This window comes from Marmota monax, unplaced genomic scaffold, assembly GCF_021218885.2.
Source record: "Marmota monax isolate L192 unplaced genomic scaffold, Marmota_monax_Labrador192_F-V1.1 WCK01_AAM20220418_F8-fsc00046, whole genome shotgun sequence".
Taxonomy (NCBI): Eukaryota; Metazoa; Chordata; class Mammalia; order Rodentia; family Sciuridae; genus Marmota; species Marmota monax.
In genome coordinates, this window is record NW_026692486.1 from 1,114,113 (window position 1) to 1,141,522 (window position 27,410).

The window sequence follows — 27,410 nt, forward strand, 5'->3', positions numbered from 1 at the left end:
TAATTAAAGTAAATCATGTTCATGAACTAGAAGGTCCATAAGAGATTATAAGCAGTTCCATGATTCAAGAACTATTTTGGGGCTGGGGTTGTGGCTTAGTGGTAGAGTGCTCGCCTAGCATGCACAAGACACCAGGTTCGATCCTCAGCACCACATAAATGTAGAATAAACATATTGTATCCACATAAAGCTTAAGAATAAACATTTTTTAAAAAGAACTATTTTGAAGCCCCTGAACTGCTTGTTTCAGATTAAGAAGTTTAATTTGTAAAATAAAATACCTACTCTGGATAATTTGATTACAAAGGCTAGTCTTCCATCTGTTTGACTTATTATCTCCACTTACCCATCTCCTATACCAGCACTTTCTTGGAACCTCTAAAAGTATAAGGGAATAGGACAATTATTGGTATAGAACATTTCTCTGATCTCATAAATAGGGAGAGACTTAGAGAATTCAGAATTTGACTTTAATAATATTTAGAAGGAGTTTGGGGATGTAGCTTAGTGATAGACTATTTGCTTAATATGTACAAGGCCCTGGGTTCAATTCCCAGTACTAGCAAAAAAAAATTTAAATTAAAAAAATTTATATGTATATTTATACACATATATATGTATATACAAACATACACATATACTTATATAGGTCTAAAAATAATGAAATGACGGTAAACCAAAGATTAAAACGTCCTTTGTTTAAATATAAAGTGTTAAAAAATACTTGGTTATTTGTTAAAAAAAAAGAAAGTAAAGTCTAATAAATAACTATAAATTTAATGGGATTAAACAATATATCAACCTTTACAAAACAAATATATGGCTGGGGGTATACTCAGTGGTTAGAGCACTTGCCTAGCATGTGTACAGCCCTGAGTTCCTTCCCTAGCACCAAGGGTAGAGGGGGAGCTAAGCTGAAGTAATAGAGATATAGCCAAACAAGAGTTTAAAAAGAAAGTTATAGGTAACACATTTTAAGACATATATTCAGAAGCAGGTAAGTGTCTTGTATTAGGAGGAAGCTATAAGACATGTTGTAAAAAGTAAATCACGTAGGTTTAGTTATTTTTGAATAATCTTGAAATTTTTGAAATAATATATAGAAAGACTAGTAGGCTTGTAAGTTTACTTTAGAAAGCCAGTTTAGAATTAATGGATGAGCCATATGTGGTGGTACATGCCTATAATCCCAACCTCTCAGGAGGTTGAGACAGGAAGATCACAAGTTTGAAGCCAGACTGGACAACTTAGTGGTATCATGACTCAAAACAAAAAAATAGAAAGGAGTAGGGATGTAGCTCAGTAGCAGAATGCCCCTGGGTTCAACTCCCAGCACTGCAAAACTCAAACAAAAAAGAATTAATGAGTGAAAATCAGAAAAATGTAGAATTTAGCTCAATATAAGAACAAGCTTTTCAACAATGCTGTCCAATATGTGTTTGGTATATATTTGCCCATCACTGCAAGTATATAAATAGGGAATTCTTTGAAAGAATTTAGTGGGCAGAGTGTGACAGAATATACTTATAATCTCAATGATTCAGAAGACTGAGGCAGGAGGATTGCATGTTGGAAGCCAGCCCCAGCAACTTAGCAAGATCCTCAACAACTTAGTGAGACTCTGTCTCAAAAATAAAAAGGATTGAGGATATGGCTCAAGAGTAAAGCACCTCTTGATTCAATCCCCAGTACCAAAAAGAAAAAAAAAAAAAAAGAATTTAGTGATGGTGATAATGTACTGACTGACTGCTATCTATCTGAAACTACTATCTGAAAATAATTCTGATTCAATGTATCTGTGTGATATGTAGTACAAGTTTCTAGCAAGTAAAGAATTTCTAGCAAGTAAAGAATCTGAAGCTCAGTGGTGGTAAAGCACCTGCTTAGCATACATAAGACCTTGAGTTCAATCCCCAGCACTTCTCAAAATAAATAAATAAAAATAATCATTCTTGGGAATGAAGTTATTGTTTATTTTAAATATATGTCAGTCCCTTTTAGTATCCTAAATATATCCATTGTGATAAAGTGCTATAACATTATCATTAAGCATCCCAATATCAGCAAGTCATAAAAAAGTAACTATTAGTTGGTGTAGTAGCGAATGCCTGTAATCCCAGCAACTCAGGAGGCTGAGGCAGGAGGATTGCAAGTTGAGAGCCAGCCTCGGCAATTTAGCAAGATCCCGTCCTAAAAACAAAAAGCAGGCTGGGGATGTGATTCCATGCTTAGGTACTCTTGGGTTCAATTCCTGGTACCAAAAATTAAAAAGTAAGTATTAAAATTTAATAAGTTGAGAAATCTAACAACACAATTTGAAATATCCAATGTCAAGAACTAGAGTCTTCACATACAAATTAGGTACTACAAAAACTAAAAAAGCAATTTTCAATTTTTTTCTATAATAAAATAAAACCATAGAGTCAAGATAGTTTATTAGTTCAAAGCACAGGAAATAAATTTGTTATTTAAGGAGGAATATGTCCCCCCCCCCTTTTTTTTTTTGATGCTGCCTGGGATTGAACCCAGGGTCTTCCACATGCCAACCATGCAGTCAACCACTAAACTATCCCCTGGCCTTTTTTTTCCCATTTTCCCATTTTATTATTTTCTTCCTTTTGAGACAGGGTCTGCTAAATTGCTGCAGCTTCCACAAACTTGCAGTCCTCCTGCCTCAGCCTCTAGGGTTGCTAGGATTATAGGTGTGCACCACCATACCTGATTCTTTTTAAAACATTTTTAGTAAAATTCTGTATATGCAACTTTTTGAATATTTTGCATTTCCCCCCTCATTCTTTATTTAAAAATCTTTCTGGGCAAAATCCTGGAGGTAGGAACCAGCAATATTCATAATTCAACTATAACAAATACACTAACTTTGCTGCATAAAAGTGACAGTAGTGCCATGCACAGTGGCATACACCTATAATCCCAGCAGCTCAGGAGGCTGAGGCAGGAGGAGCACATGTTCAAAGCCAGTTTCAGTAAGGCACTAAGCAACTCAGTAAGACCTTGTCTCTAAATAAAATACAAAATAGGGCTGGGGATGTGGCTCAGTGGTTGAGTGTCCCTGACTTCAATCCCAGGTACCAAAAAAAAAAAAAAAAAGGGTGGGGCTGGGGGGCGGGGACAGTAGTTGTCAGAACATAGAACATAATAGTCAAGATTATTATTCCTTTTCATAGGCAACCCTCTTTGCCCTCCTTTTCTCTGAGAGCTTGTCCCTTAAAGAATAAAATTGATTTACAGTCTGGGTGTGATGGCACATGCCTGTATTCTTAAGAGACTCAGGAGCCTGAGGTAGGAAGATTGCAAGTTCAAAGCTAGCCTCAGCAATTTAGTGAGGCCATAGCAATTTAGCAAGACCATGTCTCAAAATAAAAAGGGCTGGGATGTATTTCAGTGATTAAGTGCCCCTGGGTTCAGTCCTCATTACCAAAATAAAAACACAAAACACACAGAAGTACTGGCAATGTAGTTCATTGGTTGAGTGCCTCTGGGTTTAATCTTTAATACTGCAAAAAACAAAAATTGATTTGCAGGAGGGAAAAAATGCCAACTCCCCCCTATATATACTTTTCTTTTTCATATTACATTATCTTATACAAGGAATTTTAACTTATACTACAAAAAAATTAAATACTGTATAAGTCAAGAAGTAGACCTGGGTTGAAATGCTAATTCTGCCACATAGTAGAAATGTAACTTGTGCAGGTTTTGTAACCCATCTGATTCTTCATTTTCTGTGATAAGCTGTGAGTAATAATAATTGGGATTGTTTGGAGGATTGAGATAACATTCACCATGTGTTATTAATTAATATCATTATCACTATTAATGTGTGTATTTATTTTAGGTATTTTTTATTGGCACGTTCTGATCCAGATCCGAAAGCTCCTGCTAATAAAGCTTTTACTGGATTTATTGTGGAAGCAGATACCCCAGGAGTGCAGATTGGAAAAAAGGTAAAATGTATATTTATCAATGAATAAGATCTCAAATATTATTTTAACTATAATTATCAAAGTTACTATTTGTAACTTTGATGATAACATGAAATATTTTATATGTTGCTGAAGGCTTTAAATTGAGAAGAGTCATTTCACGTTATTTTGAAAGTCTGCCCATTCATAGTACCAAGCTATGAAGAATACTAATATTGTAAGGTGTAATGAAACAGAAATCACACTATCATTTATATTTCAAAGGACTTTCCCACTCTTTTTCCTTTTGGATTCTCCCCATAAGCTTTTGGTAAGATAAGTGACATTGTGCCCATTTCCTGTGTTAATTTGATATAAATGGACTACCCATTAAGTCAACCATCTATGCCTGAAAGAATGTGGGATGGCAAAGCACTTAAAATGTGAAAAGAAAAAAAAAATTATTTAAATAAGAAAAGGTAGTTCAACATATTTGAAAAAGGTTGTAATCTGAATGTGTGGAGATAATTTAGCACTTAAGAAAATTTAAAACTTGACAAATCAAAAGAAATATAGTCATTAAAGTAGTCCTAGTGGGAGCTCACAAAGCATGGTTTAAGAGTCTAATTCTGAGCCTATGACGAAGCCTGTGTTGTCAGGGACATTTGAGAGAGCTGATGAATGCCAATGCCTCTGATGGTGGCAGGGAAGGAAAAAAAAAAAAAAAAACTATAACCATACAGTGTACCTAAGACAAAGGAGTATTTGTGGATGTTTATTATGAATTACTGGAGGTTATATGAACATATTTTCTTCTTCCCAGATGGGAAAAAGTATAGATTATCTGATCAGATATTAGAGTAGATCTACATAGCTTTAACTGGAGAAACTAATTTGAATTGATTGAGTTTAAAAAAATTTATAAACCAGTCTTATGAATGTGTAGAATCCTGTTTTCTTAAACTACATCAGAATCTCTATGTTGTGGTGTATGCCTGTAATTCCAGCTATTCAGGAGGCTGAAGCAGGAGTTGGAGACAAGCCTGGGCGATTTATGGAGACCCTGTTTCAAAATAAAATGGAAAGAGGTTGTAGCTCAGTGGTAGAGCACCATGGGTCCAGTCCCTAGCACTGAAACAAAAAAGAATCTTTCCTGTTGTATCCAAACCTCCTTAAAATGGAAGTATGTAAACTTCTCTTTTAAGTTGTGAAATTTTAAAGGTGAAAGTTACCCTACGTGTTATTTATTTCAGTCTCTTCACTGATTATTGAATCTGAGAACCAAGTTAATGATTTACTTAAGGTCACAAACCTAAGAGGCTGAATTGAGATCAGTAATAAAGTTTTCTAGAAACTTGTCCACTGCAGTTTCTGACACTTTATTGTGCTATATTTTTTAAAAGAACGCATTAAAGGTAGACTACACCTAGTGATATTATTTATAAAACAAAATATAAGTACTAAGAATGTTGTGTTTCTTCAAATAAATTGAATTTTATTTGTGTAACATGTCATGTTTCCTGCTTAGGGATGGTTGCTAGCAAACTCAGGGCCAATTGTATGGCCCATCTGTAGAAATAAAGTATGAAAGACTTACCAACTTACATTTCTTTTTTCCATAGTAAATCCACTCCTGATTTTATCTTGCTATTTCTAATCTCATTGTCTTTTTATCCAGTTTTCTCACTTAAAGCATCTCTAATTCAATAAATATTATTATTGAGTGCAAGTAGGCACCATTCTAGGTATTAGGGATAGTGCATTTATTAAAACAGATAAAATCCCTTGTCTTTGGAGAACTCACTTTCTAGTGAAGGGGTACAGATAATTATATTGTATATATTTAAGCCTTCTCAAAACTTTTTGAAACAAATGTCCATTTGCAAAATTTGATGTTTTCAAAATGTTGTGTGTTTTAGAAATTATATAGTTTGAGTTGAATCAAGGAAGCATTTTGGTTTTAAATGTGGGGCTTGGAGGTGATTCTGGGAAACAGGTTAAACAGTGTTTTGTAAATAATGTTTTTTCATTATACCTGAATGGTAGTCTAAGGTACTAGAGTTTATTAATTTATAAAGGCAAAGTAAAGGGATGTTGGTTTTTCCTGAGTCAAACTATACATTGTCACTATTTGTTAAAACTTAGAAGAATGTTATTAATATTTAAACAAGAAAATTAAAGGATAAGCTTATAGCTTTATGTTTCCATTGCCTGTTTCTCCTCTTGCTTATTAAAACAAGATTAAATTTTTTTTCCTTAAAGAGGAGAATCATTGTCTGCAACTTCTCTTAAATAATTCAGTATGATGCTAATAGTTGCATATATACACAGTGAAAGAAATAAAGTAATGTGTCAAAATGTCAACAATTGGTGAAATTAAGTAAAAGGTATATTAGTACTCATACTACTTCTACAACTCTTCTATTAGTTTGAAAATTTTCAAAGCAAAGAGTTGAAGAAATATATAGTTTAGCAATTTATAAGAAATTATAAACATACACCACATACCCAGTACTTCTAGGTATTTATGTGAGAGAAATGGAAACAAAATCCTATGCAGAAATATTTTGGCTAGTTTATTCCTGATTGCTAAAATTGGGAGGAAACAACATCAGAAAGGCTACATAGGACAAACTCAAAACCAGCATCATAATGAATAGGGAAAAACTGAAACCATTTCCTTAAAATCTGAAACAAGACAAGGATGTTAATTCTCACCACTCCTATTCAGTAGAGTAACCAGAAATTCTAGCCAGAGCAATTAGGCAAGAGAAGGAAATAAAAGTGATAAAAATAGAAAAGGAAGAAGTCAAATGATCACTGTTGCAGATGATATCATTCTATACTTAGAAAGATCCAAAAAGCTCTACCAGAAGACTACTAGAGGTAATAAACAAATTCAGGCGGGGCGCAGTGGTACATGCCTGTAATCCCAGTGGCTCCAGAGGCTGAGGCATGAGGATCATGAGTTCAAAGCCAGCCTCAGAAATGGCGAGGCTCTAAACAACTCAGTGCCACCTTGTCTCTAAACAAAATACAAAATAGGGCTGGGGATGTGACTCAGTGGTTGAATGCCCCTGAGTTCAATCCCTGGTACCAAAAAAAAAAAGAAAAGAAAAAAAATTCAGCAAAGTAGCAGATTCCAGAATCAACATACAAAAATCAGCCGTATTCCTATACACCAATATTGAATCTGTTAGAATGAAATCAGGAAAACAATCCCATTCACAATAATCTCAAAAAGAAAAATAAATAAAAAACTGCCTAGAAATAATTCTAACCAAGGAGTTGAAAAACCTCTATGATGAAAGCTATAGAACATTGCAAAAAAAACTGAAGAAAACACAGGAAGATGGAAAAATCTCCCAAATTCACAGATAGGCAGAAATAATATTGTCAAAGTGGCCAATGTTGTCAAAAGCAATATTCAGGTTTAATGCAGTCCCTCAATTCCCATCAAAATACCATTTTATCTTACTCCAGTCAGAATGACAGACATCAAGAATACAAACGGGGAGCTGAGGTTGTGGCTCAGTGGTAGAGTGCTCGCCTAGCGCAGGTGAGGCACTGGGTTCAATCCTCAGCACCACATAAAAAATAAATAAATAAAAATAAAGGCATTGAGTTCATTTACAACTAAAAACAAATATATTTTAAAAATAATACAAACAGAATTTTGTTGAGAATTTTTGCATCAATGTTCATCAAGGATATTGGTCTGAAATTTTCTTTCCTTCATGTGTCTCTGCCTGGTTTTGGTATCAGGATGATACTAGCTTTGTAGAATGAGTTTGGAAGGGTTCCTTCATTTTCTATTTCATAGAATAATTTGAGAAGCTTTGGTATTAATTCTTCTTTGTAGGCCTTGTAGAACTCAGCTATGAAACCATCTGATCCTGGGCTTTTCTTGGTTGGTAGGCTTTTGGTGGCTTCTTCTATTTCCTTGCTTGAAATTGATCTGTTGTGTCCTCTTGACTCAGTTTGGGTTGATTATATGCCTCTAGAAATTTGTTGGTGTCTTTAAGGTGTTCTGTTTTACTGGAGTATAAATTTTCAAAATAGTTTCTAATTGTCTTCTGTATTTCAATAATGTCTGTCGTGATATTTCCTTTTCGTGATATTTCTTTTCCTTCTTTGTGTTAAGGTGGCTAAGGATTTTCAATTTTGTTTATTTTTTTCAAAGAACCAGCTTTTTGTTTTGTCGATTTTTTGAATTGCTTCTTTTGTTTCAATTTCATTGATTTCTGCCCTGATTTTAATTATTTCCTGTCTTCTACAATTTTTGATGTTGGTTTGCTCTTCTTTTTCTAGGGCTTTGAGATGTGATGTTAAGTCATTATTTTACTGTGTCTAATTTATAAACTAAACTATTACATATATGTACATATGATATATATCATACATATATGTATAGATAATATATATGATCATATGATAAAATTTAATTTATAAATATACATATAAATAGTATTTGAAAGATTTGGTACAATTAACAGTTTCAGGCATCCACTGGGAATCCTGGAACATACTCCCTTCAGAAAAGGGGAAACTACCTAAAATTTTTCTTTGTGTACATTTGACTTGAATAAACCTAATTTTTCTTTTCCTATACGGGGCACTATACAACTGAGCTACATCCCCACTGCTTTTATTTTTTAACTTTGAGACAAGTTGCTGAGTCTGGACTTGAACTTACAATATTCTTGCCTAGGCTAAACCTAATTTTAAGAAAGAAGGGAAAGCAAAATCCAGTTTTTAATCAGTAAATTACATTGCTAGCTCTGTTAGTTATGCTAAGATTAAAGACCCTAATCAAATTATGTTTACTAAATGCTTTTCCTGACACTCATGATAAAAAAGATACTTTTCAGACATATACAAAGATTAATCAATTTGTAGACCTTTAGACTAGTATTAATTTCAGAGTTTATGAAATATCATATTCGGCTTGGGGTTTGGCAAACACAAGGGTTTTCATAAAGGTCCAAGTTGTGGGCCCTGGGGTCTCTGTTGCAATTTATCAATTCTTCCATTGTAACAAGAAAGTAGCCATGGAAGATATATAAACAGACAGGTGTGTTTGTATTCCATTAAAGCTTTATTTACAAAAACAGGATTAAGGCCATAATGTGTTGCCCCTGCTTTAGATAATTGCAGAAAGGCGTCTAACAATGATTAAAGCTGAAACCTATGTGACTCAGAAATATTAAAATATGACAATTTTCCTATTAGGAGTTAAACATGGGCCAGCGATGTTCAGATACAAGAGGAATTGTCTTTGAAGATGTGAAAGTACCTAAAGAAAATGTTTTAATTGGTGAAGGAGCTGGTTTCAAAATTGCAATGGGAGCTTTTGATAAAACCAGACCAACAGTGAGTAATATGAGTTTATAGGATTCTTTATTACATTAAGTAAGTTTTTATTTTAACATTATATGCTTGGTGGGGTTGTTTTCCTTGTTGTTGTTTGAACCCAGGGGTGCTTAACCACTGAGCCACATCCCCAGCCCTTTTTTGTGTTTTATTTGGAGACAGGGTCTTGCTGAGTTGCTTAGGGACTTTTTAAGTTGCTGAGGCTGGCTTAAAACTTGTGATTCTCCTGCTTCAGCATCCCAAGCTTCAAGGATTATAGGCACACACTACTGTGCCTAATGTGTTTTTTAATGTCTTTATTTTAGTAAGGATGGAGGGGAAATGTTACTTTTATCTTTTATAATTCTTCAGCTTTTTTTTGCTGCTCATAGAAATTATTTTAGCAAATGCAAAATTAATGTAGTTTCTGTAGATTTACAGAGAGGCAGTCCACACACTTGATCATTTTTGTTGATTATGTATTTCTTATTCCTTTACCTATTAAGAGTATTTCCCCTCTGAGGCTTTCCCTTTTCAAACAGAGAATGTCTGTCTTCTAGGTTATCCTGTGCTTTACAAATGACTACCATTACCTTTTTTAGGGAGGGTTGGTACTAGGGATCAAACCCAGGACCTCTTGTATGCTAAGTGCATGTTCTACCACTAAGGTACATCCCCAGCCCCACCACTACCTTTAATTCATAAATAATTGCCTTGATTCTTCTCACCCCCCCATACTCCAACTGCCTTAAACTATAGGTCATTTTCTCTTGCATAATCCTTAACATAGATCTTAGGCAGGTAGCCATATATTGTGTTTTAAAGACAACATTAACTATTTCTTTACGAACTATTAAAATACTAGGTAGCAGCTGGTGCTGTTGGATTAGGACAAAGAGCTTTGGATGAAGCTACCAAGTATGCCCTGGAGAGGAAAACTTTTGGAAAGCTGCTTGTAGAGGTAATTTAACACTGTGCTTGTTTTGTAAAATGTAAAGACACTTATTTTTATCGGAATATCTATTTCTTACTTTGGTAGCAAGAAGATAACCAGAGTATTATGAGGATGGTTTTTAACAATAAATTTTCTTTAGACAATGCCAGTAACCATTGGTTGCTCTGGGGATTATTTTAAGAAGAAAAGGAACAGCTAACATTTATTGGGTACCTCTTGTATACCTGGACACTAACTATACTATGTATTTAAATACATTTTCTAAATCTCCCAGTAACCCTTTTCTTCATGGTGCTTTAAATTTAATCTCTCTTAAAGATCTAGAAACTGAGCTTTAGGGATACTAAGTAGTTTTTCCAAGTCTATACAATTTAAAAACCACAAATCCAGGATTCTATTTTATGCTTTTAGTCCATGTTACTTTCTATATCTTCTTGTGTATCAGATTTTAATACTGAAAAGTCAGGTCTTCCACTGTTGTAAATACTTTCCACACATGAGCATTTAATCCTCTCAGCAACCTACATTGCTCCCATTTGACCCATGAGGGAATTAAATCTCAAAAATATTTTACAATTCACTCCAGACCACAAAACTAACATGAAGCAGAACCAGTTTTTGCACCTGGCCTCTCTGATTCTAGCATATTACACTGTACCTTTATAAAATTTGTCAATCCTACCTCTTAAATATGTCTTTATTTATTTATTTATTAGTTGTAGTTGGACACAATACCTTTATTTATTTTTATGTGGTGCTGAGGATCAAACTCACGGCCTTGCATGTATGAGGCAAGTACTCTACCACTGAGCCATAACCCCCACCCCTGAAATATGTCTTGATTCCTTCCTGCATCCCCACATCACCACTGTTGTATCTTAATTATGCTGGTATCACTTCCCTTGTAACTGGCTTCTCAAATCCATCTTTCTCATTGTATTTTCTAAAATAGGCATCCAAAGTCATTGCTACTTGCTTTAAAATAATAAATATTCTCATTAACCAATTGAAAATACAAAGTCAAGTCTTCTATGAATTACCACAGAAATTCTTAACTCTTCAAACATTGATTTCCCCATTAACTATATTCTGTCATGTATAATCTACCATGTACAGTGAACCTATTTGTATCACCATATGTTAGTGATTCTCAAATCATCTTTGGTGAAAAATGAGTTTAATTTCCAATCAATGGTGGATCATTTTTTAATAAAATATAATATTATATTTTAATAAAATATAAAATTTAATAATACTCAACCTAAATTGAGTAACAGAGCTGACTCTGAAACAAAGAGTTTATTTGAAAATAGTAATGGATTATAATATAAATATGCATGCTAGGGCAGATCATAGACACATCTGAGGGAGTTGAGACAATAGGAAACTCTTAAAGATAGAGGAAGTCCATATAAGTTGTTCTATAGCAAAGACCATTGGGGACTTGTTGCAGAAGTTGACATTAGCTCATTGGTATAGACAGCCATTTATAGGCAAGTGTTCATGTGCAAGCAAATTATCTGAAATTCTGCAGTTTTGTGGAATTCCTTGTGAACTTCCTGTCATAGACATACATATGTGAGGGACTTTCCTTTATGGCCTCAGTTCTGTTTCATTAAGACCTAAGTGACTTTATTTTGTTACTGGCAACTTTCACAAATGTCACAAAATGTTTAATTGCTATAAAAGTTTCTAAATGCTTGCTGTCACCTACCTTCTGTATCGTGAACCAGTAATAGGTTGTAGACTACCACTAAGGACAGACCAAATTTGGATTAGTATCTCTCTATTCTGTATTCTAAATGGTTTTCTCAGGTATAGTTTCTAATTTTCTAATCCTATTACATTTTTAATGACAAAATTTAATCTCCATAACATATATTTATATTAGGTTCTTTTCCATTTCGTCCCTTCTATTACGGTATTCTGGTTTTTTTTTAACATAGTATCTCTTTTTCCTTTTATCTCCATAATCATGCAAAAATTCTTCATTCATAGTTTACTTCAGATTTTATTCTGTTATCTCTGGATTTCTTAGTGCCAATCTTTTAGTATATTGCATCAGGCAACTTCATTATGGCCAGTTATCTCCTGTTTTAATTTTTGCTTCTAAGCTTATCTGCAGGAGGTATTATTTTTCTTAGTACATTGTTGAAGCAGCCTAGAGCCTGACTTTGGTACCTTTTTTTCTATTTTTGTCAAGTACCACAAAGATTTACCATTCCATAAGCTGTTCTTTTACATTAATTTTTCTACTTGGAACTTCTGTACATTATAAGTACATTATATTAAATGTTAATTTAGCTTATTCAAAATAAGTAATATCTATATATACTATAAAATTAAGATCTGTCATCTTTCAGGTTCTTTTTTTAGAGAGAGAGAGAAAAAAAATTTTATTATTTATTTTTTTAGTTTTCAGTGGACACAACATCTTTATTTTATTTGTATGTGGTGCTGAGGATTGAACCCAGCGCTGCATGCCAGGCGAGTGCACTACCGCTTGAGCCACATCCCCAGCCCCTTTCAGGTTCTTCTTACCAGATTATCTGAAGATAACTCTTTTTTTTACTCTTCTTCAACTTAATATGGAATCTTCTCCTTTTATGTTCCCTTTCTTATAGGTTCTGAAGATTCTTATTCAGTATAGGAAAAGTCATATGAAGAATTCCTAGTTTTTGCTTACTATTTAATTTAAAATACAGTCTTAGATATTTATCATTTATTTCTACTGAAGATTTGCTTCCCTCTTAAGTACTCTATGAAATGTCTTCTTTGATATAATGAGAGCAACTAAGAACAGAGCAGGGAGGAAGAGCAGGAAGAAAAGATTAACATTAAACAGAGACATGAGGTGGGAGGGAAAGGGAGAGAAAAGGGAAATTGCATGGTAATGGAGGGAGACCCTCATTGTTATACAAAATTACATATAAGAGGTTGTGAGGGGAATGGGAAAATAAACAAGGAGAGAAATGAATTACAGTAGATGGGGTAGAGAGAGAAGATGGGAGGGGAGGGGAGGGGGGATAGTTGAGGATAGGAAAGGTAGCAGAATATAACAGTTACTAATAGGGCATTATGTAAAAATGTGGATGTGTAACCAATGTGATTCTGCAATCTGTATTTGGGGTAAAATTGGGAGTTCATAACCAACTTGAATCTAATGCATGAAATATGATATGTCAAGAGCTTTGTAATGTTTTGAACAACCAATAAAAAAAGAAATGCATTTTAATTAATAAGTATAGTGATGTGGTATCATAATTCCCTGTCACCCTTTTACCAGGTACCCCCAATCTGTGTGCTCTTTGCAGCTCCAATCTGCTAGTTTGTGTTCTCTGTATATAGTTAGTATTATGATTAAGAAGAGTCACTTCATACTTGAAATCCATGCTTAAATAATTGTTTAGGGGTTTCATGTCAGATATTAGGAAATATGTGATAAGATATAACCATATACTCCTCTGGTAACACATAGAAACTTGGAGCCAAGCAAAGTAAAAAACTTAAATCTTTTATGTTGAGTGTGTATTATAAACATGGCAGGAGGCAGGTAAAATGGTAAAAATTTAGTATGTTTTGTTAATTTTTAATAAAACTTAGGTTTTACCACCAATATTGTTTTTCTGTCCATATTATTCAGATTCATTTATGACCCTCTATGCAGTCTACTTTATTCTTCTGCTTATTTACATTGAAATATTAAATTAACACTATAGGACCTGTTCATTACTTTCTAAAAGGAAATGATATTTTATTGTACTTGCTGTTTCTTTTTCCAACTCAAACATAACCAGTCTTGGTATAGCTCTTAGTTATTCCTCATTCTATTTCTATCATTTCTCAGACTCTTTCTTTTTCTTTCTAAGGAACTGGTGTATATGTAGCTTGTGTCCATTAACTCCAAAAAGAAAGATTGGGATTATTCCACTTTTCGTTTTTGTTTTTGGTACTGCAGATGGAACCCCAGGGGCACTTTACCACTGAGCAACATGCCTTGCCCTTTTAATTTTTTTTTTTTTTTTTGAGACAGTTTCTCCCTAAGAGGCTTGCTTTGAATTTGCAATCCTCCTGCCTCCGTCTCCTGAGAAACTAGGATTATAGGCATGTGCTATTATACCCAGCTGACTTTTATTTTAATTTAATTTTATTTTATGGGAATATATAGAATGGTACTCTAATAAGAACTTTCTCATTCACTAGTATGTTTATTGTTGTTATTGCTTCTCTCTTTATGTGAATGCTGTGTCCGCTTCTTATCTTTATTTTGCTTAACCTGATGTGGCTGCCTGATAGCTGCTAAAAGTAAGAAGATGGTATTTTTTTCTTACCAATGATTAAAACCAGAAACATCAGTTATATATTATGAAGATAAAATCCCTTAATGGCAATAATTGTATATTCTTTTATCTAGTCAAAACTCTTTGAACTGGGTTTGGTGGTGTATATCTGTAATCCCAGCAACTCAAAGGACTGAGGCAGAAGGATCTCAAGTTCAAGGCCAGCCTCAGCAATTTAGTGAGGCCCTGAGCATCTTAGTTGAGAACCTGTCTCAAAGTTAAAAAAAAAAAATTTTTTTTAAAAGATTAGGGATGTTGCTCAGTGATATAGAGTGTCCCTGAGTTTAATCCCAGTAACCACCAAAAAAGAAAACAAACAAAAACACTTTGGGTGAAGTTGGTGCAGTCTAGTCTGGGATATTATGAAAGAATCTATTAAGAATAAACTCCCATTATATTGATTATTATTGTTAATTAGCAATAACTTTTCTCCTACAGTAACCATTTCTTGATAGGAAAGTGGATGAGGGTGAAAATGCTATGAAACTCGAAACTCAAATATGATTTACTTATCAAGAAAAAATATTTACATTTCTTTTTCCTTCCTTTATTTTTTCTGTTTTGCATTCTCCTCTATGAATGGTGGTCAGTGGCAGCCCAGTCAGGAAAAATGGAAAATAATTCATTCTGCCATTCAGAGTAATGAAACTTGGGGCTGCCAGTATTATTTTTCTCTTTGGAAAACAGTATGACTTAATAAAAAAGAGTCTGGACTGAAGGTCAGGACTAAATTTGAATCCTCCTTCAACAAAGGAGGATTTTGAGACCCTGAGCAATTTAATTAGCTTCTTTCCACCTCGATTTTGTCATCTGTTAAGTGGGAACTATGAAAACTCTTTCCCTGTGTGATCTTGTATTATTCTATGGCTTTAAAGACAAAATATGTGTCAGTTACTACAAATTATGTCTCTAGCCTCGATCTCTTCTCTGAGCTTCATGCTTGGATTTTCAGATGCCTCCTTAACTTCCCTACTTAATGTCCTGTAGGAATTTCAAAACTAAATTCACTTTTTGTTCCTTTCCTCTTCCTTAATTATGTTATGCTCAAAATTCTGCCAGTATCTTCTCATCACATGAAGATTAAATTCTAAAGTCTTTCCACTGATCTTCTGTCAACCATTTTGTCTTTTTTATTTTTACTTTTCCCCAAAATATGCTTAAGAATATTTTTTTCATTTCATTCACTTCCCGATTATTTCACTAACAGATCCACTCTGTTCATTCTATGTACAATAATACCTCCAACACTCTATATATTAATCCTGCCCATTTTTCTTCATACTCTTATTACTATCTAACATTATATCATATATATGTTTCTTTATTATAACCCCTTATACTCTCACTGGAATATAAGTGAGAAAGGATTTTCTGTTTTTAGAAACCTTTATGCTCTTATCATTTAGGATATATTTTTTACTGTTAACTTCTATTTAATTTAATAAATAGTAATTGAACACTTACTGTATTAAAATTATAATAATTAGATGCTATTTCTGTTTCAGACACTATTCTAAGTGCTTTTCATGTATCAATTCATTTAATCCTCAGAATACTGGAGAGTAGGTACTGTTATTTTCATTTATCACATGTAAAAACATTAGGCCTACCCAACAAATGATGGATCCAAGACTTGAACCCAAGTAGTCACTTATTAAAAGAGCCTATCCTCCTTACATGCTACGTGTGGTATTCCAAGGGAGGGATAGAAAAGAAATTTAACAGTTTATTCCTTCAGGAACCTTTAATGCTACTTCGGAGGTAAGATACTGTCATAAAACAAATATTCTAAAGTCTTAGAAATAAAATAGGGCAGTATAAAATTTAAGTCCTAATCTAATAACTACAAGGCAGAGTAACAAACCAAAAGTAGAGAGCTTGTTATGGGCTGAACAAAACCACAGGAGGTCTGAACTGGGTTTACCAACTGAATGAGACTCCCTGGGAGTGAGTACCACCCCAGATATTTTAAATCAAAATCTCCTGAGGCATATGGGCAGCTTAAAGAAATTTTCTGTTATGTATTAGCTTGCCAAAGCTGTGATAAAATAAATATTTGCCCATGTTGTCAATAGAAATATAAATTGGTGCAACTTTTATGAACCACATTTGGCAATATATCAAAAGAACTTAGACTTGGGTCCACATAATGTAATCCATAATCTATATTCCTTAAGATTTTTAACTTTCATTTCAGCACTGTGTAGATAAAAACAGAATGTTTATTGTCCATAGAATGGATGGAATACTTTGTAGCTATAAAAAATAAGGAAGTTCTTTATGCATTGATATAGAAAGCTCTCTGAGACAAGAAAAGCAGAATGAAAATCCATCAATGTAGTAGTATAGAAGATGTGTAAAAATGTGGAAGACTATAGATATGTTTGCTTCCATATGTGAGAATATCTATGAGAATTAAAAAAAAAAAAAAAAACCTGAACATTGATTAACTCTTAGGAGGGGAATTAAGTGGAGTAGGTAGTGGGCAGGTATGGTAGAATAAGAACGGAAACATTTTTACTGTATATCTGTGTTAGCTTTGTGTTGCTATGACAAAATACCTATGATAATCAACTTAATCAGAAGACAGATTTATTTTGATTCATGGTTTCAAAGGTTTCAGTTCATGGTTACTAGGCACTGTCACTTTAGACCTGTGGCTAGGCAGAACATAATGGCTGGCAATATGTGGCAGAGCAGTTTCTCATCTCTTGGTGTCCAGGAAGCAGAGAGGAGCGGGGGGAGGGGCCTGGGGTCCCAATATACCCTTAAAGGGCATGCCCTAGTGACCAATCCTCCACCGAGGCCCCTACCTCCTAAAATTTCTACCACTTCCCAATGCAACATCAGCTCTGGACCAAGCCTTCAGTATGAGAGCTTTAGGGGGAAAGATCTAAACAATAACAACATCCACTTACAGTTTTGACTTTGAATTGATAGCTATTTTACTTATTCAAAAATAACAAAACGATTTTTAAAAAGCTAAAAGAATTATTGGATTAGAGGAAAGGAAACAATTCAGGCAAGTTTAAATAAGGGAGGATATTATCCTGCTTATTGCACACAGGAGTTATTCATACTGGTTAATTATGCCTCCTAGAAGACCTAAGTCAATCTCAAGTAACTTGTCACATTCCAAAACAGTGCAGCCAGGTTTCAGTTACTAAATATAGTGAGTATATGAAATTAAACAGTTCTGTTTTTTTTTTTTATGATGGTTGGTTTATATTAGTTTGTAGTCAGGTTAGAACATATGTGGTTTTCATAACATCTAAGTTTTCAAAGTCCAGTTTGATGTGCTTACTAAAGGAACAGGTTTCTAGTCCTCTTATTGTTTCTGAATGCCTATAGAGCTTCTTTTAATGTATATTATTTAAAAGCACATGTCATTTTATTGTAAAATATTTTGTATTATAACAATATAAGTTAAATTAAGTAATAAAATTCCATGATTCTATCATCTAGAGATAATTGCAGAGAATATTTCACTCTTTATTCTTTTTTCTATGAGTATATTTTTTCAAATTATACTATATATTTGAAAATTTCACATAATATATGGTAAACATATTATCTTGTAACACATCTTGACTATATAAATCATAGAGCACTTACCTATTATTGACAATATTTGTTTTATGTCTATATGCTTATGAATATCTAGGGGTTATGAAGCATGTTATCAGTATCTTACACCTTACCATGCTATTTTTCTCTATCTGTAACAATTTTATTAATAAAAATATCCCAAAAGACACTAGAAGAATATATATATATATATATATATATATATATATATATATATATATATATATATATATATATATATAAAATTTGTGGTATTTGTGCTCAAAGTACATACATAAGCTTATACCAGTTATGGGAAAGCATTAGATATACCCAAATTGAGGGACAGTCTACAAAAAATGATCAATCAGTATTCTTCCAAAGGACAAAGTCATGAAAGACAAAGGCTGAGCAAACAGCCTGAGAGAACTTATGAAGAAATAACTAAATTCAGTGTGTGATCATGGAAAAGAAAGGATAGTGGAAAACCTGGCCAAATTTGAGTAAAGTCTGTAGTTTAGTTGATAATATACCAATTATGAATATCCTGTCCTTGCTCATTGTACTGTAGTTGTATAATACATTAGCATTAAGGGAAGGTAGGAATAGCTTTTCTGCAAGTTTAAAATTAATTTTTAAAGAAGTTCTAGGAGAAAAATTTTAAATTTTGTCAAGAGGTGTCTTTAAATTGCTTTCTTTTTAATTCTAGCACCAAGGAGTAGCATTTTTGCTGGCAGAAATGGCAATGAAAGTTGAACTAGCTAGATTAAGTTACCAGAGAGCAGCTTGGGAGGTTGATTCTGGTCGCCGAAATACCTATTATGCCTCTATTGCAAAGGCATTTGCTGGAGATATTGCAAATCAATTAGCCACGGATGCTGTGCAGATTTTTGGAGGCTATGGATTTAATACAGAATATCCTGTAGAAAAACTAATGAGGGATGCCAAGATCTATCAGGTAAGATTAAAAATGATTTTTTTGTTGCTTATTGGGGGATAGAATATTCATAAATAATAGATTTTTTATTATTTAGAGATTTTATGCCACTAGTCATATAAAACTCACTATTATGGGTGGCTGAACTACTTTTTAGAACCAACCTGCACAAAAAAGAATGTTATTTTTGATTAAGTATAGGACCTAGAAGGGACTAGGCTAACAAAGTAAATGATGAAGACATATATGTCTGGATCAGTGTTCTTTGAGTATTAACATCTTAACTAATTGTAGCCCACATTTTGCTCTCCCCAAAAGTATGCATGCCATTTAAAATTATGTTGAGTCTTGCCTGATTACTCTCAGATTCATTAAAACCATAGTTGTAGTCTGATGCCACCATGAGGCGACAGTGATATTTGATTTCTAAATTAAATTTGTGGTTAGAAAAACTTAGGTATAATTTAGCAAATAAGACAAAAATGGGCATCTTCTTCATTCATGGCTTAATTATAAGACATGCTCCTTAATATTCCTTCCCTTGCTGCCTCACCCCCACCAAATTCTTTGACAAATCCAGTCATTTGAAATCTTGAGTGGAATTAGAATGCTAGAAATGAAGCTGGGTGAAGTGGCACACTCCTGTAATCCCAGCAGCTCGGGAGGCTGAGGCAGGAGGATCGAGAGTTCAAAGCCAGCCTCAGCAAAAAGCTAGGCACTAAGCAATGCAGTGAGACCCTATTTCTAAATAAAAAATACAAACTAGGGCTGAGGATGTGGCTCAGTGGTTCAGTGTCCCTAAGTTCAGCCCCTAGTACCTCTCCAATCACCCCCAAAAAAAGAATTCTAGAGATAATATGTTAGACATACTGCAGCCTCCCATTTAAACATGAAAAAAACTGAGGACCAGAATTTGTTCATATCCAAAATCAGAAGTTTATCTGGTAATAGTCTCCCTTTCCTGAGGCTTGTAATTATTATGTTATTATCAATTATTTAACTTTTCTCTACCATCTGAGAAAATGAACTAACAAATGGCTACCTAGGGTTAGAAACTTAGAATGGAAGTGAGTGCTTACTACTTGGAATATGTAAGTGACCAAAACCAAATCCTCCCAACATCCTTGTTTCTTTTAATATCTCTGTGCTTAAGAAGCAGGAGGGAAAAAATTAGGTTTAATATGAAGAATAGAAAATTCCTGAAAGTGACTAGATAAGAAAATTCAGAAAAGTTGGATAGGTATTTCAGCAATTTTAAACTTCAGTTTTCCCAAATTTTTTGAAACATAAGTATCCTCTTCTTTGATATTTGAAGACTTTTTCCAAAGTTTGATAAAATGATTTTAAGCTATTCTTACAGGTTCACAAAATCAGGTTTCAGACCCTCTTTATGCTACAGACCCTATATATAGTTTGATTCAGTTTAGTATTAAAATGAAGCTTCTACTGTTGTCCACATATTGAATAAATGAAGATATTTATGTACAAAAGATATTTAACCTACTTTTATATTTTTCTTACAGATTTATGAAGGTACTGCCCAAATTCAAAGGCTTATTATAGCTCGTGAACATGTTAGCAGGTATAAAAATTAAAAGAGACCTCTACAGAAACGTGGTTGATCGTTGAATAATTAGAATACAATCTACTGTTTATGTTTCAGAAAAGAGAAAAGGCTTTAAAATAAGTATTCTTATATAAATCTATACCATTGATTCTAATGTTAGTTTGCACTTTTGTTTAACAACTCTATGATTTCCCTTTTTTTCAGATAGATTTGGTTTCATTACAATTATGTGTTGTCATAATGTTGTGATGGTGCACACCTACAATTCAAGCTACTTAAGAGGCTGAGGCAAGAGGATCATAAGTTTGAGGCCAGCCTCGGCAACTTAGTGATTTAAATTAAATATTTAAATTAAAGAAAAAAATTTAAAAGGGTTGGGAATGTAGATTTTTTCTTTCCTTGCCTACCATGTGTGAGGCCCTGGGTTCAGTCCCCAGTATTGTGGGTCCTTTAGTATTATTGTACTTGAATTATATTAGCCAAGAAAATTACATTTGTAATTTGATGCCTTAAAGAAGCAGAAATACCTTGGAATTTTATTATTTTCCATGATATAAAATTGAGCCTATGAATTCAAATATGCCAAAATTTACATTGAGAAAATATTATAGGATCTGGATAACATCAAACAACTTGCTAGCAACTTTGTAGATTTAATGGTATTATGTATTAAAAGTGTTTACAATTTGAAAAAAAAAAAAGTGTTTACAATTTGAAATGCACTTGCCTTCATTTCTGCACAATAATAGCCAAAATTTCAATATTCATATTTGCTCATTATACAACTATGAGAAATTTCTTGAAAATCTTTTTAATACTTGCCTTATTTAAATCAATAAAATTTGCCCTACATTATTTTTATATGACTGTTGAACTCTAGGTAACCTTTTGTTTATCATGTACAATCTTATTCATGTATATGCATTTTGAAGGGGAACTTAAATAAAATCATCTGTTTAGTGCTTAATAATGTATCATTGTGTATTCTTTCTAGAAGTTTTATTACTTCATGTAATATGTATACTTCCTAGCTTTACTATGAGATGCAGGTCGTGTTTTGATTTTAAATTGCAATGATGTTACCAACTATATATTTTTTAATCAGACTATTATTATGAAAGATCTCAGAAAATATAAATATAAAACAAGAACCAAAGATTGCAAATGTTTTATAATTCAAAATATATATTGCAAAAATGTTACACTAAATTGAGATGTTTTCTGATACTACTTCTGATTTTTCAATTTTTCTGTATCATATATCCTGTATTTCAGTTCTATTCTAGTATCACCCAAACTTACAAGTCTCTCAAGTCTGCCTTCACTTCAGAGGCCAATCATGTGTCTTCAGTCCTCAAGCTACCCTTACTTTGTCCAATATGAATACAAATTTAGGTATTCCCATGATGCCACCTCAAGTTTAATAATTTGCTATAATGGCTCATAGAACTTAGAAAAACACTTTATTTACATTTACCTGTTTATAAATTACAAAGAATACAATTCAGGAACAGCCAATGGAAGAGAACACAGGGCATGGTTTGGGGGCTGGGCACTACATAGAGCTTCCCTGCCTTCTACCAGCACAGCAGGTTCCCAGCACCTCTATGTCTTCTCTAACCTGGAAGTTCTCTGAATCTCATTCAAGAGTGTTTATAGAGTTCAACCTCTAGTTCCTTTTGACCCCAGAGGAGAAGCTGAAAATCCCCACTTATGAGAGTCTGTTAGGGCTGCCCTAAAAAAAAAAAAAAAAAAAATCCCTGCAGACAGGATGGTGCAAATAGAAACTTATTTTCTCAGTTCTGGAGGCTAGAATTCAGGTTCAAGGTGCTCTTAGGGATGTTTTCTGGTGAATCCTCTCTTCCTGGCTTGTAGACTGCTACCTTCTTACCATATTCTTATGTCTTCTCTGTGCTTATACCAAGGGTTGGATTAGGAGGAGCTCTGGTTTTCTTTTTTTTCTTACAAGGACACCAGTTCTATAAGATTAAAGGCCCTATTTGTGATCTTAATTGACTCCTTAAATACTGTCACCAAATTCCTTCACACTGAGAGTTACAGTTTCAACTTCTCAACTTGGGAATTTATGGGCAGAGGGTCCTATGTACACTTGAGTCCATATCATTACACTCGAATTGGTCTTTCTGGTGATCAACACCCTTTTGAGGCTATATAGGGGTCCCACCCTAAATCACCTTATTAGCATAAATGCAGGTATTTTTGAAAATGGCTCATTATGAATGATAAATGATATCTTTATCAAAGTAAATTAGTTTTTCCAAACTTTTTGAAACATAAATATCCTCTTTGAAGATTTTTTCCCCAAACTTTGATAAAATGATTTTAAGTTATTCTCACAGATTTCACAAAATCAGATTTCAGATGCTCTATATGTTACAGACCCTGTATATAATTTGATTTTATGCCAGGAACTGTGGACAAAGACCAAATATGTATTATACCACATTTATTATACCACAAAAATCTAACTGGGGGGTGGGGTACTGGGGATTAAACTCAGGGGCACTCAGCCAATGAGCCACATCCCTAGCCCTATTTTGTATTTTATTTAGAGACAAAGTCTCACTGAGTTGCTTAGTGCCTTGCTTTTGCTGAGGCTGGCTTTGAACTCCTTGTCCTCCTGCCTCAGCCTCCTGAGCTGCTGGGATTATAGGAATGTACCACTGTGCTCAGCTTAATGTTTTATTTTTTAAAGTTTAAATGACTTTTTTTCATGCTAATATTGAAATTGTATTTCAACGGCACAAGATTGGTAAGATTTAGAGATTTCTTAATTGAATATTACATAGAAATTATAAGCTAAATAGAGAATATGCATTTCAAATGCAGATTTGAATTTGCAATTTGCAGATCCAAAATTTTACCTACCAGTTTAAAACATATAGCTTATAGACATGATATAAATGTGCTCTTAAGGCCATATGAGAATACTGAAGGATGCTTTTTTAGCATTAAGCAATTATACAACTTATATGAATTATAACTTTTGAGTCACAACAAATTAAGCTACTTTAAGCAAAGAAGACAAACGTGTCTTAAATACACTGAAATGTCTCTTGGATCTGTAGAGCAGGAATGGAATCATTTACAAGAAGGGACTATAACCAGACAGTCTTGAGGAATCCATGAGACACAGTCTTTTCTTACTCCGAACACTTCTTATTCTCACATTTCATTCCTTCTTGTTTTATAGTTTGGCTTTCTCGGCTTTGATTCCACAATAGAATAAGACCTCTCTGTAGCATATTTGTAATATTAAATTGACCATCACATATATACATTAACTGGCTAGGGCTGAGAGAGAAATTTGGGAATACAGAAAAAGAAAGATAGTAAACTGAGTCTCAATAGAGAAGTTCCCATGAAACTTGAAATGCAAAACAAACAACTTGTAAGCAATGCAGCCCACATCCTTATCCCACATCTCAGCCCAGATCCTTGGCTTTCATCTTTGCCTTCAAAAAAGTAAAACAATGCAGGAAATAGAAAAGAAAGGTAAGTGGGAAAGTGCCATTGATATGGATTCTAGAATTATAGTCACAAATTTTAAGACATTACTCCATGATTAAACAGAAGAAGAGGTCTTTGGAGATTAAAAACTATTCCGCAGGCAACAGTGTGTTTGGTTTATTTATTTATTTATTTTAACACATGTTTTATTCAGCTTTTTTGCTGCTGCAACTAAAAGACCCAACCAGAATGACTATAAAGGAGGAAAAATTTGAAGGCTCATGGTTTCAGAGGTCCATAGAAGACTGGCTTAATTCCTCAGGGCTTGAAGTGAAGCAGAACGTCATAGCAGATGAGTGTGGTACATGGAAGTAGCTCACATGTGATCAGAAAGCAGAGAGCTCTCCACTTGCCACATACAAATATATGCCCCAAAGCCACACCCCTAATCCCCACCTCCTCCGGCCACATTCTACCATTTCAGTTACCACTCAGTTAATCTCTATTAGGGGATTAATCACTGATTCGGTTAAGACTCTCACAACCCAGTCATTTCTCCTCTGAACTTCTTGCATTGTTTCACAGGTAAGCTTTTGGGAGACACCTCACATCCAAACCATAACAACATGACAGATTTTAACTCATAAAAACTGTTAAAAAAATTGAAGAGCAGCTGGTATGTGGTGCATGCCTGTAATAGCGACTTGGGAGTCTTCCGCAGGAGAATCACAAGTTTGAGTCCAATAGTACTCCTGGGTTCTATGTCCCTAGTATTAAAAAAAAAAAAAAAAAAAAAATTGAAGAGCAGACATATAGCAAATCAAAATTTGCTCACTGATTAGAAACTGATTAGTACCTGAAAAGGCAATAAAATGTAATGCAGCCATCTTTTTTACATAGTAGAAATAAGTTGTAGGTTATAGTTTATTTGTATTATTTTCTGTTTTCTACAATTTAATTTCTAAGAGAGTTGTGAAACAGTTTAGTTGCTATGGTTTGGATGAATATTTCCCAAAAGTCATATGTAAAGGTTTGGTCCCCAGGGTGGCGGGCTGTGTTGGGAGATGCTGTGGTGAGGTGAGGCCTAAGAGGTGAGGCCTAATGAGAGGTCCTTAGACCATTGGTGATGTGCCCTGGAAAAGATTGTGGGACTCTGATCCACTAGCTTTCTGCTGTGGTTGGAGACGCACTTTTTGCTTTGGCAAAATCATTGCCATCCATACCACAAAGTGATGCAGTTAAGTGGCAGCGCTTGCTAAACCTTTGGTATGCTTGCTAAACCTTTAAAACTTAAATAAAGCTTTTCTCTTTGTAAAGTTAACTGCCTCCAGTATTTCACTGTAGAAATGCAAAGTAAACTAATGTGATACCTGTGTTAGTCAGCTTTTCATCACTGGGACAAAATGCCTGAAAAAAAAAAATCTTAGAAGAAGAAAAGATTATTCTGGCTCACAGTTACAGAGGTTTCAATACATGGTCAGCTGGTTCCATTGCTTTGGGCCTGAGGTGAGGCAGAACATCTTGGTAGGAGAACGTTGGGGAGAAAACCCGCTCACCTCATGGCACCAGGAAGCAGAAAGAGGGAGGATGGACTGGGGACAAGATAATTCCCTTTCAGGGCACACATCCAGTGACTTAATGCCTCCAACTTAGGCCCCAACTACTATATTTTCTACCACCTTCCAATAATGCCTTCAAAGTACTAATCCATCCAAGGATTAGTCCATTACTATATTGATGTAGTCATAGCCTGCATGATCCAATTACTTCCCAAGAGCCCCACTCTGAACATTTTATACTGGGGTCTAAGATTTCAACACATGAGTCTTTGGAGGTACACTTCATATCCAAACCATAACATGACCAACAGAAAGATAATCAAAGGTGCATATCCCTTCAGATAATATGCAAAAGATCCATTAAGTAATACTTAGCACTCTACTAAAAGGACATCCAGTAATTCTGTTTTATCTAAGTCTTCTATGATATTTTTAAGAGTCTCTTCCTTACAATCATAAGTAATGGGTCAAGATTATTTTGATTACAAACAGAAAGGTTTTATTAGGTTTGGCCTGACCGTACCTAGGTTCAGCAAGAATGTTAATTAACCCTGTAGACCTCAAATTTGCTTTGCAAATACAGAGCCATGAAACACTGAACAATTACTAAGTATATAAGATTAATTTCTATCTGAAATTTTTCATAAAAATTTTAACATTAGACTTATTAAAAGGCTCTGTAACTTGCTATCCCAAGGATAGGGAACCAAACTCAAGAAATTATCCACTAGGTTTTGCCTGTAGTATCTAAGAATTTAGGTGAGCTTCTCTCCTGAGTGTCTTCAAACATTTGCTAGATTTCTGGGCCTGTCAAACAGTACCCTTCATTACCACCTGTAAGACTGGGATTGGCACTATTTCAATTTAATTGCAACAGTTTTGTAGGCATTGACACCACATATAAAGTCAATTTGCTTTGGATAGCACTTGTCATAACTGATCATGAGAGTTATTCTTGAAGAGAAAATTTTAGGTTAATACAATAAATTTATTCAATTATATCTAGGTAAAAAGGAGTACATATTTCTATTGAGTATTGCCATGAAATGCAAGGAGATTCCTTACAAGTAGTTTCTGTATTCTGAGGGCTTAAAATCATATACCACTTTAAAATTTAAGTTTACAAAAATAGAGCCCACTAAATTGAACTCAAGATGCTGGAGGTAATATCAAGCTCTGTAACTTCAGCCTGGTTTGCAGGTCCATGACTGGACAAAAGTGGGACACGATCTGCGACACACTGGCATACTGAGCTCTAGAGCTCAAACAGTATGACAGCCCTGTGGTGAATGTCTAAAGCCTGGGTGTCCTCCTGTACCTCATGGTCACAGGATGCCTCCTATTTAATGGGACCACTTTTGAGCAGCTGAGGAAGCAAGTTCTGCATGCAAGGTGCATCTTCTCCCACACGTCAGCCAAGGTGAAAAGCTTCATCAAATACTGACTGTGGTCCACACAAAAGCCCACAGTAGACCAAATCAAAGAGCACCAGTGGCTGGGCCAGGGTGAGGAATACTCACCACGTCACTCACTTCCCACACACCTGGACCCCTCAATAATGATGAGCCCGGGTTAACCTGGGTTATGGCCTATTTGATACCTACGTTATCTCTGGTAACCAAAAAAATGTGATGAAGCAATGGTGATATAACTGATGCTCCAGCACCAGAAAAAACAGGGGGCAGACTGCACAGTCCAACTTAAGCCTGTACAGCTGGAGGTTTGGCATTGTCCATTCC

At 34.3% G+C, this 27,410-nt stretch overlaps 1 protein-coding gene and 1 non-coding gene across 3 annotated transcripts in view; both read left to right on the forward strand.

Annotated features, from left to right (window-relative positions):
- Acadm (acyl-CoA dehydrogenase medium chain) overlaps positions 1 to 21,611 on the forward strand; it is a 36,258-nt gene extending 14,647 nt beyond the window's left edge. For both annotated transcript variants that reach the window (XM_046443162.2, XM_046443163.2), the window contains 5 exons: positions 3,857 to 3,965; positions 9,156 to 9,296; positions 10,141 to 10,236; positions 18,847 to 19,095; positions 20,598 to 21,611. In XM_046443162.2, the coding sequence (XP_046299118.1) occupies positions 3,857 to 3,965; positions 9,156 to 9,296; positions 10,141 to 10,236; positions 18,847 to 19,095; positions 20,598 to 20,669 (667 nt within the window). In that variant the 3' untranslated portion in view covers positions 20,670 to 21,611. The remainder of the gene's footprint in view (positions 1 to 3,856; positions 3,966 to 9,155; positions 9,297 to 10,140; positions 10,237 to 18,846; positions 19,096 to 20,597) is intronic.
- LOC124092013 (small nucleolar RNA SNORD74) lies at positions 4,550 to 4,629 on the forward strand. Its single transcript, XR_006851487.1, has one exon. It is a non-coding gene; the product is annotated as a small nucleolar RNA SNORD74 (small nucleolar RNA).
- Positions 21,612 to 27,410: the final 5,799 nt, after the last annotated feature.